The following is a 14,652-nucleotide window of genomic DNA, read 5'->3' as shown; positions in this document are numbered from 1 at the left end:
CCTCCAGTCGGAAGGAGTAGGAGTGCCCCCCACCAGATAACGATGATAATTATTAAGACACTAGTGCTGTCCGTGGCTTGGATTTTCCCTGCAGGACTTAGTTGGGTCAATGACTTCTTGGATTGACTCCTGGCTTCTTGATATGGTCATGACTTTGTAGAATCAATGGTACAGCTCAACTCTGGTGCTTAATTGATCCAAATGTTGCAATCGCATTAGACTACAAATTAGACTGTCATGGCTTCAGAGGGACCCAGTGAGTGGGGGTCTGCCTGGCTGGGCTACGCCACAGTCTGTTTATTTTGAACACATAGATAGAGTCCCACTGAGGGTAGGAGTCAAGAAGGAATGCCAGCCCACATTCGAGGGGAGTGCTTGCGAAAGCGTTTGGAGAACGCCAGGGTGAGTGGCCAGCACAGGCTCCCCAGAGATGGGAAGGCCTGCCCCTGCCGGCACTGCCCAGGGTGGGACACAAAGGTGAGCACGTCCTTGCCTCCCGGGGTCACAGAACATTTGGGCTTGAGAAAATTCACTGATTCAAGTTTTCCTAATTTCTGCACACTCCTGCCTTACTAGAAATTCAGTTTGGCTGCACTTACTTCCGAACCTCACTGGGTTCATGGTCATCTCATCCTCTTCCTGAAACAACTGGGTTTGAAAGGGGGTCTCTCGGATGTAGAAGGCGGGAGTGGGATCACTCCTCACAGAGGTCAGTCAGGCGGAGGTAAGCCTGCCGTGGCCCCCTTCTGGCAGCTGTCAGAGCAGCAGGTGCCCTGGCCCTCGACTGTCCACACCACCGGGAATGGGGGCGGCGGGTGGCACTCCTGCTCCTTCTGATTGGAGGCTCCAGACCCTGGGGGGCCCGGGAGGCACGGAGGCTTTAACCAACTTGGATTTGGGAGAATTACCTCCCCTTAAAAGAATGACTCTGCATCACGCTAAGCGGTGCTCAGGGAGCTTGAGCAGGTTGCAGCCCTAACTGCTCATCCTGTGTGGTGGTGTTGACTTTTGTTCTGTTCAAGGTGGTGGGTGACAATATTCCCTTTCCTTGAGCTTAGGCCTGGTGGGCCCAGCAGCCCTCTTGTCGCAAACTGTCACCAAGGCCACCCCAAGTGTCCAAGTCGGCCAGAGTTATCCCTCACCACCTGTCATTTCCTCAATGGTCTCCAGGAGAACAGGACAAATGTTCTGCCAGCAAGTGGAAAGTGAGTGAAATTTAGGGGGAAACATTCAAAAATCACTGAAGAAAGAGGACCTAGTCTTTCTTGCCATCAGGGGCAGGAGTAAATAACAGTAATGACATAGCTTAATAATTCCCTTAAATTATTTCCAATAATATTCGGGCCTTTTCCTGAAAAGGAAGCTTCCCCATTCTTTATAACATTCATTAAAAATACATGGACACCGTTGTATTTACGATAAAAAGAAAGATAAATCGAAGTAACACTGTTGGCAACCAATATAAATATGACGCTCAGAAAAGAGCACAAACGTTTTGATGTGTCTTACGGGCTCTTCTGCAGCTGAAAAATACAATCTTAAATTCTCCCTTGGAAAAAAATCACCTTCAAGTTATTTAACATCTCACTGGGTGACTTTAAAGACAGTATATGATAAACACAAGGTAAGGACCGATCTCATTGGCTCTCTGCTAGCTAGAATGTGACACAATAATTACTCTGCAGTGAATAAGGATGCGTTTTGTTAAAAAAAAAAATTCCATTATTTCCATGGTAATAAAGAAGAAAGATTTTATATGGGTTTCTACCGTGTCTTTTAAAAGTTCTATTTCTGCTCTGAGCGTTATTTTTATATTCACAGAAGATACTGAAATTGTACTTTAAGACTTAAAAGAAATGTTAAACAGGAGTGATCTCTAAAAACGAGGTGGTACTCGATACTCTGCACACAGCATTTTGAACGTAAAGTGTTTCTCCCAGAAGCGAAAGAGAGGCCTCTGCGGAGGGCGGAAATTCAGACCACACTCTCGCCCAGGGGGGGAGAATCCTATGAAAAAGGTGCTAGCGCTAAAGTCCAGTGCTTGTCCTGGTTTTATTTTTACTTTTCACTTTTCAACCAAGCTGCTGGGTAGCATTTCAGTTGTAAAGCCCTGTTCCTCTTCTGTTCGCCACACAGGCCAGTGCTTCTGGTCCTGATTCAGGTGTGATGCTCCCAGCGGCTGGGGGCACCTCTCTCGCTCCGTCTGCAACGCCTGCCGGCATCTCAGGAGGGCGGTGGGGCCCACGCGCTGAGCGGGGCCATCTGCACTGGCCCGTGACCCCCACTTCGAGAAACACCGTTCGACTTCAGTGGTGCTTAATGAGGCAGCAGAGGGAGCAATGAGCCAAAACGCCAAGGCAGAGCCAGGGCAGGACTGGAAAGCAGTGCAGCCCCTGCTCTGGAAGGAGCTAAGGCGGTTTCACCCGTCGGGCGTGACAGGGACACGACACAGACGTGACAGGGACACGACACAGATCGACGCACACTCTTCGGAGACAGACATAGCCGTGTGCCTGATCTAAGAAATGGATCGCGAGCCAGTGTAAAATCGTGACTCTACTCTCAGTGTGGGTTCCTTCTACTCACGGCCTTATTATAAGACGTGTTAGCTACCATCCCAGCTGTCCCTTTGCCAAGAATGGATTTGGTTTGGCTGGGGATTATTCACGGGGAGCTTCCTTTGCGAGGAGAGGTGCTGACTGTCTTAATTACATTTTGGTAATCTGCTTTTAATTACTTGCCGCGGGTGCGTCCCCTTGAGGAAAGGATGGCTGGTGTCGGGTTTAATGAGCTCGACGACGATGCATTAACTCTTCCTATTATCTGCTACCTCCTTCCCTTCTATGAAGAGCACCAGCCCAGGATTACACAGCAGCAGTCGTCACAAGGGGCGCAGACTCGGCTCCTCCGCAGCCCCCTCACCACTCCAGCCGCCCCCCGGACGCCCGCCCACGTCCCTGCTCAGAGTCTCAACCATCCTCCTTTTGCTCAGAGAGAGGGACCTGAGGTCCTGCCCCTGGTGGCCTGGCCCATCCGTGCCCCCTCCATATCAGCAAGTAAACAGGACAAAAGAAAACCCCCACATACCCTGAACAGCCCGTGGTCGCCCCGCATCCCACATCCTTTGAGGCTGCGCGTCCCAACCTCACTTGTCCTTTGGGGAAATGCACCTCAGTTCAAGCACTGGCTTCTCAGCAAGGTCTCCCCCCGGACTCCTTCCCCCAGGCCAGTTGGGGGGCTGGTACCACTTAATCCCAAGCGCCTACTGCACGCGGACAGGGAAAGCAGGAGGAGGTGCCATCTCTGGCCCCTGCCACATCGCCTCCAGCCACCACACTCCTTCCACTCGCTAAGCACAAGAGAGCACAACCCAGTGTCTCTCTTGTTGCAGTGAATCCTAAAACCTCCTCGCAAGAATGCTCAGCAAAAGGCTTCCAGAGGCAAAGGAGATTTTGCAAAGGAAACCCAGCAGAACTTGTGTCAGGAGGAGCAAGCAACAGCATCTGCAGGCTTAAAATGTTCGCCCCTTGGTCCTGGGACTCCAGAGTGACCTGCGAGCCAGCATGCTCCGCCTGCAGACTGTGTGTCCTCTGGACAGAGCGGCGTGAGGATTCAGCATGGTCTGTGGAGTCCTCCGAGGGAAGCCGAGGGAAAGGTGTGGGCACACGTTTATAGGAGCTTGATGAGGGCAGACTAATCATTCGAACACAGAAAACTGGAGGCCACCTAAAGTCCAACGACGGGGCATCGGCTACACCAGCTAAGCTGACCCCTGACCCAGGACACTTCTTCTGCATTCTAAGCCCAAAGTCTGGGGCCACTCTTGACTCATTCTCTCATGTTCCACTTTCCAAATGTATCTAGACCTGAGCCACGCCAGCAGCCCCCTCCCCAGGGCCGTGCTGCCCTTCCTACTGGTCCTTGGCCCCCAGGACTTCTCCACCAGCAGCCACGGTGACTTATCTAAAGTGTAAGTCGAGGCACGATGCTCCTCTCCCCAAACCTTCCCTGGGTCTCCGTGTTACTCAGACTGTCACAGGGCCACCCGCCACGTCCTTCACTGCCAGTACCTCTCCCGCCCCCTCCCCCCGCCCACAGCAGCCACACATCCAGCCAGTCGGGCTCCCTGCTGCCAAGTCTTTACACCAGCTGTGCCCCCGACGGCCCCTCCCTCCCCTCCACTGGGTCTCAGCTCAGACGTCCCCTTCTCACCCACGCCCTTCTCCTGTCCTGCTTTGCTTTATGTCACAGTACATTCTGGAATCTGACATTTGATCTATTTTCTCATTTCTCATCTGTCTCCCGTGCCAGAATGCAGGCCCCTGGCCCACTGCTGACCCCAGGACCCTCCTCCGTGCCTGGGACGCAGGGGGCCAGCTGATGGAGAGGGTGGGTGGGATGGCGCACCTCCAACAAAGCCCACTCTTCAGAGACAAATCTCTACGTGGAAACATCAATGACGCCACAGCAAGCGAGAAGGCAGCTCCACAAGGGACCTGCAGGGGCCCAGGAGGAGAAGCTAGCGGCTGGGACAGAAAGTCAAGTGAAAATGCCTGGGAGTGATTATTTAAGAAACAGAGATTGGGGGAAAGCCCTGAGAGAGGGCAGGGGCACAGCTGGAGATGCAACCGGAAATTACACTGGTTGGTTTTGGGGAACAGAACTGGGGGGATAGTTGATCAACTGACACCTGCTTTTAAGTCTTCTGCAATAACTCAGTTTCCTTTCTATCGGGGCATATGTTACTTTGATACAGGTAGTAAATGCTTGTTAAAAAAGAGCTGAGAAAATCCCCCCAAAGCCCCAAATCCAGCAGTATCTACCTCTGTCCTTGACTCCGTCCCCAAAGGATATTTGTATAGAAAAGAGGATTGGAAGTAAATATACCAAAATGTTAACACTGTTTGTCCCTGGGGGTGACTTTAATTCTCTCCTTCAAAATGACTGGTATCTTCCAAGTCATGTAAAATGGACAGAAATGACTTCTATAAATATTAGCTCAAACCACATGAAATTGTCAATGTTCAATCATTTATGACTCTAAAAATGGAGATTTCACATGATTCAACCTAATATGAAAAATTATTTTTAAAAACGGGGCTGCTTTCAAGGTCAATAAAAGTATTCCTATCCTTGGACCCCAGTCACTTTATTTAAAATGTGGATCTAGGTTTACATACAAAGTTTTCAGGGCAGAGTACATTACAATGGCAAAATCTGGGAAAAAACCTAAATGCTTAGAAACAAGGAGTTGGTGGAATGTTATACAGACATTTTAACTCATGTTTGGAAGAACTTTAAGTGACTCAGTGCAGCTTGATATTAAGGGAAGAAAGCCAGACTCATGGCTGTATCTCCGGTGTTATCTCCACTGAGTGGAAACACGCATCGTATCTGCACACCCTGTTTACAGCAGTATTATTCATGATAGCTAAAACGCGGAAGTAAGGCAAGCATTCACTGATAGATGAACGGATGAGCAAAATGTGGTCAGCACGTACAATGGACTGTTACGAGACTTAGCAAGGAAGGAAATTCTGACGCCTGCCACGGCAGGGATGAATCTTGAGGACATTATGCTCAGGGAAAAAGCTGGTCACAAAAGGACAAAGAGTATATGATTTCCCTTGTATGAGGCACCCAGAGTTGTCAAAGTCCTAGGGACAGAAAGGAGGAAGGTGGGTGCCGGGGCGGGGGGGACTGGGTGGGGGGGTGGCAGAGTTAGTGTTTAACAGGGATCGCGTTTCATTTTTGTTGGGTGAAGAGAGTTCTGGAGGTGATGGTGGTGATGGTTTGCACAAAGACGCGAATGGACTTAATGCGCCGATCCATCGTGCGTGCTCTGACGAAGGGTTAAGACGGTAAAACTGCTGGTATGTGTACTTTACCACAATAAAAAAATCGGGGGTGGGGGGGGGAGGTGTGTTAAAAATAGATGAGAAAGCTCTCCAAGGCAGGGCGGCCTGGGGAAAGACCGCCAGCTCTGAAGCGGGACTGCCTGGGGGTGGCTCCCGACTGAGGAGGCATGCGGGGACCTGACTCCCCAGCGGTCTGTCCCACCCTGTCCCTCCCTCATCGGGAACGAGAGATGGGAACATGCCCAAGATGGCCGGGAGCACAGGATGCCTCGCTGAACAGCACGGAGGTTTCTCCTGTCATCAGACCGTCACCACGGGGTTAAGTGATTATTTCCTTTTTGATACTTCCTGGTATTTTCCCAAATTGCCACAATATGTATTTCTTTTAAAATCAGAAAAAAAGTGTAATTCACATTGAAAATAGCATGAGTCTCCAAGTCACGGCCCAGGAGAGGTCATTTGCCACACCCACACCAACCAAGGATGGGAATCCTTTCAGGCAGTTCTCAGACTGAGGTGGCCGGGTGGCTGGTAACTGCAGAGGGAAAAGTCCTGACAGTGCCGAGGGCTCGGGGGATGGGAGTGTCCGGAGCTCTCCCGCAGGGCTGGTGGGATGCACGCTGACCCGCAGCTGCGGCCCTGTCTGTGCAGTTGACCTTGCGCTCCCGGCCCCCACCCTGACCCCGGACCCACGCAGAATGACCCTGAGTGTGCTGAGGAGGTGGTCACACAAGGCCGACTGTGCTCTGATTGTCACAGAGGAAACTGCAAACCACCTACATGTCACCAGCAGGACGACGGTAACTGAGCAGGGTACGTTCATTCAATAGAATAAATCCATTTAATACACGGATTTTATAATGGCTTAAGTGAAGGAACTCAAGCCAATCGGACAACATGGATGCAACAAAGATAAATCTTAAATTCATGATATTAAGCAAGAAAAACAAAGTGCAGAAGACAGAAATTGATATAAGACCATATATAAAGTCTTCAGGCACGCAACACGACACTGTGTTCTGTTAGGAACGCCCATCTACATGGCAAAGCTGAAAAAAAGCACACCTCCCAGAGGAGACGGCACAGCGTGGAGCCCGGAGTCCTGGGTTCGCACGGCAGCTCTACTACACACCTTCGGGGGGACTATGACAAATTACTCAGTGTCCGTGTCCCAGTGTGCCCATCTATAAAACGGGGTGTTACTAGCAGGCACCTTGCAGTGGTATCAGGAGGCTTACAGGAGTTAATATGCAGAAAGGACTGGGGAGAGCGCCTCGCCCCCAGAAAGCACGATATAGAGTTTGCTGCTGTTACCACTACAATCTTCACATCAGACCTTAAAAATGTTCATGCTGAGGGCGAGGGTGTAGCTCAAGTGGCAGAGCACATGCTTAGCATGCAGGAGGTCCTGGGTTCAATCCCCAGTACCTCCTCCAAAAATAAGTAAACAAACCTAATTACCCTTCTCCCCCAATTAATAAAAAAATGTTCATGCTATGTGTGCTAGTAACTTCGTTTCTAAGAATTCATCCCAGGTAAGTGGTTAAGGATTTATGAACTCAGATATTTGTTACAAACAAAAGTGTGCAATTGGAAATAACCTAAGCGTCCAGCCATTTAATATATTAAATGACAGTTAAATATGTTAAATATATTCTAGCACAAGCCTGTTGTGATTTAGCTGTTGCATAATTTTTTGATTTTCCACATTTGTTTTCATCTCTCCTCCTGTGAAGGCGGGGACCATGGCCCCTGGGTGTCCATTCTCACTCACACAGAATGGTGACCAAGGCAATCCAAGCTGGCTGAAACTAGACTGCAATTGTCACTAGTGATGTTGGTTCATCTACATCAAGAGACAGAGAAACAGCCTAAGAAGAAACACTTGTGCAGCCAGAGGAGTGGTCCCAGGAGGGAGCAAGGGTGCTGTGATCAGCCACCCACCCTCCTCCAGGAAGCCCTCTCCGACTTCCGCCAGGGCCACACTATCTCCACCGTTACCCCGACCCCAGGCTTGGCCGATACACATCAGCTGAGTGGGTCCCAGTTCCCTCATTCCTGGCTCACGGCCTGACCACAGTGTGCCTCACTTCTTCAAACACTGGACCATCTCCAGGGATCTAAGATTCCTAGAACTCTAAAACAACCAGACAGAAGCAGGTTCTCCTAAACTTCCTTGAAAATAAAGGAAATAAAATAACTTTCCAAAGAAGTAAAGGATACATATTTACCTTCTAATGCTTTGTGTAGAATTTATATCAATTTTTCGTTTAGAATGAGCTAATTAACTGGGGTGATCGCCAATTTCTTTGAAGTGGTTTTAATTAATTATGTATTTTGCAAAAACTAATTTTAGCCCTTTTTCAAAAAGAAATGCTTATGTGTTGCTGACATTCTTACCTCCTCAAGGTAACTGTTGAAGTTCTCGAGAAAATATTTCCAATTTATATAGGGGGTTAGATGAATTCTCAGTTTTCTCAAAAAATAGTGATACTGGTTATCTGTTAGTTTGTAACAGAATTCCTTAAGAACTTGTCCAAAATCCGAAGCCTTTACAAACCCAGTGTCCTCTTTATCCAATGCAGAAAATGCCTAAATTAAAAAAAAAAAAAAGGCAGATGTCACTGTCAAGTGAATGTTTCAAAAGTATTTTTCTTAAGTATTGCTTTTCTGAAAGCAGATGCAATCATGTGGATGTGAGTCCCCTGTGGACTCTGAGTTAGTAAATAAATGCACCAGGATTGAAAGACGGGCAGGCAGGGTGTGCGCCCCGTGTAAGAGCTGGTGCGTTGTTGAGCAAACTCGCTTTAGTTGCTCCTGTTTGGACATGAAGAGGAAGAGGAGTGAGAGGAACTCTGGTCCCATCTGGTAAGGGAAGCCTCACCTGCCTGAGGAGGCCCATTTTACTAAGAGAGGTTCCCAGGGGGAAGAAACTTGCCCGAGGTCGCTCCATCACTAAATTCTAGCTCCTTAATGAATCACTTGTAACAGGAGGCTCAGGCTTGATCCCACCATCTCGGGTTGTGGGGTGGGGACCTCAAGATGGGAGTCCGAGGTCGGAAGTGGCCAGGACCGGGAGTCGAGGGACCACCCCGCCCCACTCCTGCCCTGGGGCTTGCACACTGAAGCTGCTGTCCCTACCACCCCCCCACCGCCCCTGCCAGAGCCCGAGGGGCCTGGCCTCCCACGAGGACCCCACCACCCCGGCCCGTGCCTGTGCTGGAGGCGCTGGGGCAGACAGCGCCAACCCAGCAGCAGAGCAGTCAAACCAAAGTGCAAAATATTTGCTATAAAAAGAAAGTATGTTTTTTTCCCTCTCTGTTGAAACAAAATCATTCATTTTTATTGCCCTAGATAACCTGTATCAAGTGGTAGGTTAAGATCCTATTTTTTTTAAATAAGAGTTGAATGCACTTGCAGACCCAAACACAAGTTGCCTTGTGGTTAATTCCCATTCAGGGCTAGTCAGGCACACCGGTCGGCCCACAGGGCGGTGGTGTTTGCATAATAACCAAATTAATCTTGTGTGCCAATTTCTGGTGAACAGCACAATGTCCCAGTCATGCATATACAGACATTTATTCATTTTCATATATTTTTTCATTAAAGGTTATTACAAGATATTGAACACAGTTCTCTGTGCTATACAGAAGAAACTTTTTAAAATCTATTTTTTTATATAGTGGCTAATGTTTGTAACAAATTAACCTTAATGCTGTCTTGCTTTGAGTTCTTATTTAGCCTGTGGTGCTGCGACATAGCCGCGTACACTGGACAAACTTCCGGCTCCACAGCCAGGAGTGGCCTTTGAACCTTGGCTGTGCTGCCCACCATAAGCCCTTGACCTCTCTGAGCTTGACTTTTTGGCAGAAGAGGGACTTCATAACTTGTGTTGCTCTAAATTTTCCCACAGCCAACTGAAAACGCACCAGTACAGGCACCTGGCACCTGGTGGATCTCAGCAGACTTTAAGGAGAATAATCACCACGATGAAGAGTGGACCAAGCGTTCCACTACAGGGGCGGTAGGAGGCGCTGTGGCGCTGCAACGCCTGGGGGATCTACAGGGTGAGCTTGGGTCAGGCTGGCTCTGGCCACGGGACCTGCACTTTCCTGGGGCCATGTGGCTCCCTGGGTGTCAGTCCAGCTGCCAAGCCTCATGGTGGGTGGGGGAATCAAATGTGCAAAGGCGAGGAGATCTATAAAACTCTACCTAAATAAGTCTGCACATGATAGACATGGAGGCAGTTCTGCTCTGACTGTGCCGTCTGGACAGCGCGTGCCTAGCATCACACAAAAGGCTCCGGATTCACTGAACTGCGAGCCCTGCCCTCTGCACACAGCATCTCTCTCCCCGCAGCCGCCGCTGCAGGGGGCCTCATGCATGGACGTGTGGGGGGGGGCAGCACCCCCCCGGGAGCAGGGCCAGAGCGCTGTTTTCCAGGACACCCCTCACAGTACCAACCCCACCCACCAGCGCGAGCCACAGCAGCACACAGACAGCAGCCTGAAGGTCAGTGTGCAGGGGGCCCTGCTGACCTTCCACGAGCCTCTGTGCCACCGCCTGGCCCTGGCCACCTGGTGCCGCTCATCTCCCTGGGCCCGCTCTCCCCTGAGGCCTCTGCCCTCTGGCCTCTTTGCCCAGAACCCCCTGCCATCGATGCAGACCCAGCATTTGCTAAACACCGAGCACTCTTGCCTCAGAGAGTGTGTGCTGGTACGATCATGGTAGTTCTGTACAGAGCAGAAATGGATTCACATTTGCTCAAATGAACAATCTCATCTCGACCAGCTCGTCGAGTTCTGATGCCCAAGGAGAGTGGAGGGAGGCGGGAGGGGTCCAGGAGGACGAGGAGGGCTGGGAGGTGTGTGTCGGCACCTGTCTGAGGACCTGAACTCCAGTTTCCACAATAAAAGCACTTTGCAGCTTGTCATACCGTTGACAAAGCCGGACTGGAGGAGGCGACCACCTCCTGGATGTTCTTCAGAACCTCTTCTGAACTCAGTGCTGCAAAATTGATGGACATGCCCTCTTCTTTCTCCTGGGGCTGAGGTTTGGTCGGCTTGCTGTTCTCCACCGCTCTCAAGAAGCCAAGGTAATTGATGGAATTATCATGACAGCTGATTCCCCAACTTGTCCCCAAAAAAGAAAACAATATATTAATTTAAAAATCCCATCACTTATTCATTCAACAAACACTTGCTGAGCACGGAACAGTGTGGAGAATATGAATGACGTTGAGACACAATTCCCTGGCTGGTAGGTGCATGCATGTGCATTAGCGACATCAGCCGAACACACACAAACACTGCGGTGTAGGGGCACAGGGCAGGGCTAGGAGAGGAGAGCGTGCGGGCTGCTGCCGCCTGCTGGAGCCGCAGGCTGTCCTGCCCTGAAGCCCTGAGACTCGAAGGCTGGACAGTAGGGCTCATGGCTTTGAAGAGCAGAGGGTGAGGGGAGGAAGCCTGGCTAAGGAATCTGGCCATATGACTGGGTGCTTCAGCCAGGATGTGACATTTTCAGAATAGTGTCATGGGGAGATAAATCTGACAGTGGTGACAGAGACGGTCTGGAGGCAAGAGCACGGTGGGTGGAGGGTAGGGGCTGTGGTCATTGAGACCTCGGCTAACGAGGGGCTGAGCTCAGAAATGGCAGGGGAGTTTGAAAAGAAGGGAAGACACATCAAAGACAGTGAAAAGGAAGAGAGGAGCTGAGTAAAACAGAAGTTAAATTCTTTTCCAAGGATGGTTGAAACTACACTGTCAAGCTGAAAGCACTCAAAACATTTTTATGAAACCCGTGTAGCTTAGTATTTTCTCAAATAGAAGTTTCATCTGAGTGTCCGTCTCAACAAGGACCTCCATGGAGAAACAGAGGCTCCTCCCTGCCCTGTGCTCCGACACGGAGGAAAAGACCTTCAAGTTCTAGAAGACCCCACTGGGAGAGCATATCCAAGTTCCCGAGCGCACAGGGCATATTAACTAAAGACGTAAAATATCTCAGACCGAAGTCCGGTTGCATTCAAAGTTCACATGTCTGCAACACACATCCCCTGGGGGCTGCTGGCACTGTGACCCCAAAACTTCCTCTGAGCAGGATGGAGTGTATGTCAAAGAAGAACAGCTGGGAGTGCCGGGAAGCCGAAGAGAAAGTTTCCAGCCACTCAGCTATCTGCTGCTGCAGAGCACGAGCCAGGAGCTGCGCTCGCCCGACCCGCAGCTGCAGGGAGCGCTCCGCAGGCCCGTGCCGCTGGCTCCCGCGGCGGAGACGCCAAGGACGAGGATAATCAGCTCTATTTCATCAGCAGGATAAATTGCCAACTCGGTATTAAAATTTAGTAATAAAATCAAATGCATATGCTAATCTCAGTATTATTTAGAAAAGTCTATTTTGGACCTAGAAAAGAATAATCTACATATAATTACAAATAACAGAGATGTTTATCATCAAGAGGTCTTTGAGAAGAAACAAGCGACCGAACGATGGATCCTTATTAAGGTTTCAATTCGTAAAAAAGTTGATCACCCCACTGACAGGTGGACTGCAGAAATCTCACAGCCCTTTTGTGGTTGTTTATGGAAGTATCAAGCCTAACTACGTTTTAACAAGACTTTCTTATAATCATTCAGCTAATTATTTAGCTGGCGCTATTTTTCCATGATTTATTCACTAAATGCATTTGAATTCTTGTTCAGCTGGAAATAGATTTAGTGAGAGGAGCCCCTGTTTAAGGAAGAAGAGAACATATAGACACTTGGGAATGAAATGGTCCTCCTTCCTCCCACCCCACATGCACATACACACACTCACACCCGTGCACACAAATACACATACACATACACACAGATGACACCGGACTTAGCTCAAACACAATGGAGCACTGTCCTTCAAAATTGTTAAGGAAAATGATTCTCTGTTCAGTTAAAGCTAGCAATCTGTAGGAAGGAAGATAAAAAACATTTTCAGACAGAGGACTCAGAAAATTTATTTTCCATCCACCTGTTCTTAGGAGGTTACTTCAGGGGGTACTCCAGCAAAATAAGAATGTAAATTAAGAAATAAAAAGATGCGGTATATAAAACAGGGGATCCACTCCAGGAGAATAGCAGGGATGGCCTAGGACGCTCTTGGATGGCGGATCTCGAACAGGAGAATAGGGAGCCAGGCCCCAGGACGGAGGGCACCAGGGAGAAAACTGGAGAGAGCACAAAGTAGGGCAGAATTCTGGGGAAAGCTGGAGGCTGACAATGTTGAACTCACCTGAGCCCCAAGTTCAGACAACAGTGATAGTCAAAGAAATCACCCTACTCTTTATGCCCCTGGAAACATCTTACAGCAAAGAACCACCTTTCCCCAAATGGCTTAGAAAAGATGTACCGATACCCCCAGGCTTGCCTACGACAAGGTGGACGCAGAGGCTCAGGGACAGTGCCATTGAGAAGAGAGCTAATTTCCATTCATCACCTGGACACTGGACAATAACTACATAGTCATAATCGTGAAATGCTGTAGAATGGTTTTTGAGGTTTAGAATCAGTTTATGAAGCAAGTAGAGAGGACCCGGTGGAGGCCTAGGACAGAAGGTTATACTTAACTATCTTTTCCAAAGAAAAACTGCAGCTACAAAAGATGGGACAGAGAGAGGAAAAGTGGTAGAAAGAGGAGGGAGCCCTGCACAGAACTTGGAAGTGTTGCTCTCATCTTATAGGAAGAAAGAAGCCAGAAAACCAAAAACCAATGACTTTTCCTGGTCCTGTCAGGAACCTGAGGTCACAGGCCAAGTCGTCACCTTGCAGTCTGGAGAGACGGGAGGATACAAAGGATTACAGCCAAGGTCTGCTTTCCTGGAACAAAGCCCTTGGACCTGTGGGCTGGCAGGACCACTCAAACGGCACCGTGAACAGCAGGTGGAGGCCGAGTGTGGACCAGAGTGAGAGTGAGAGCTCCTGGGGGCCCTGTCTTGGGGACCCCCGACTTTCATGGGCTTTACCTTCAAGAATCCCACCAGGTTATCACAGTGAGAATCTGAGGATGGTCCCCTCTTGGCTCTGGCAGGGGATGGGAAAGACCAGTCCTTGGGAAATAAGCCCAGAACCGTCTCCATGGTAATTTTCCAAGGGAAAAGACTCTCCCAGGGCCTGATCCCACCTGGGAGAAGGGCAAACAGCCAACTCCAGCCCCTCCCAACTTCCTGTCGCACCTAAGGGAGAAAAAAGGGTAAGAAACATTTCTGAAGGTTGCAGCTCAGGGACTCAAGCCAACTAAGAGACTGAGATTCAATCACAAGAGAATAGAGTCCTTCCCCCACCTCCGACCACCACATCGGGTCAGCGCCAGCAGACTCACAGTGGCTTACAACCGAAAGCTGCAGAGACTCTGTGTAAGGAGGGGTTCCCGGGGAAGCTCAATCAAACAGAGGAGACAAAACCAGGGTCGCTGGAGGAAACCTAATGGCTGCAGCAACGTGAAACTCGGCCCAGCTCCTACCCCAAATTAACACAGAACCTCGCACTACAGGCCTGATGACCTCAGCTCCTGTTACTCAGTACGTCATGTCTGGCTTTCAACAACAACAAAAAACTAAAGGCACGCTAAAGGCAAGAAAGAAAAAAAAAAAACCCAAAACCTCTGAAGAGGCAAAAAAGCAAGCGTGAGAGCCCCGCTCAGACATGACCTATTCTGGAATTATCAGACAGGGGATTTAAAATGACTGTGATTAAGTCGTACAGGAGTCTAAGGGAACAGGCAGACAACACGTAAAACAAATGGCCAGTGTAAGCAGAGGACTTAGAAA

At 49.5% G+C, this 14,652-nt stretch overlaps 1 protein-coding gene across 2 annotated transcripts in view; it reads right to left on the bottom strand.

The window, feature by feature from the left end:
- Positions 1-14,652, bottom strand: part of EFCAB6 (EF-hand calcium binding domain 6) — a 180,553-nt gene that overhangs the window by 27,047 nt on the left and 138,854 nt on the right. For both annotated transcript variants that reach the window (XM_010983456.3, XM_064491386.1), the window contains 2 exons: positions 10,795-10,990; positions 8,259-8,450 (listed from right to left, as the gene is read on the bottom strand). In XM_010983456.3, the coding sequence (XP_010981758.3) occupies positions 8,259-8,450; positions 10,795-10,990 (388 nt within the window). The remainder of the gene's footprint in view (positions 1-8,258; positions 8,451-10,794; positions 10,991-14,652) is intronic.

The sequence above is a fragment of the Camelus dromedarius genome, chromosome 11, assembly GCF_036321535.1.
Source record: "Camelus dromedarius isolate mCamDro1 chromosome 11, mCamDro1.pat, whole genome shotgun sequence".
NCBI lineage: Eukaryota > Metazoa > Chordata > Mammalia > Artiodactyla > Camelidae > Camelus > Camelus dromedarius.
Note: the sequence above shows the minus strand (reverse complement) of the source record. Positions and strands in the feature narration are given on the sequence as shown.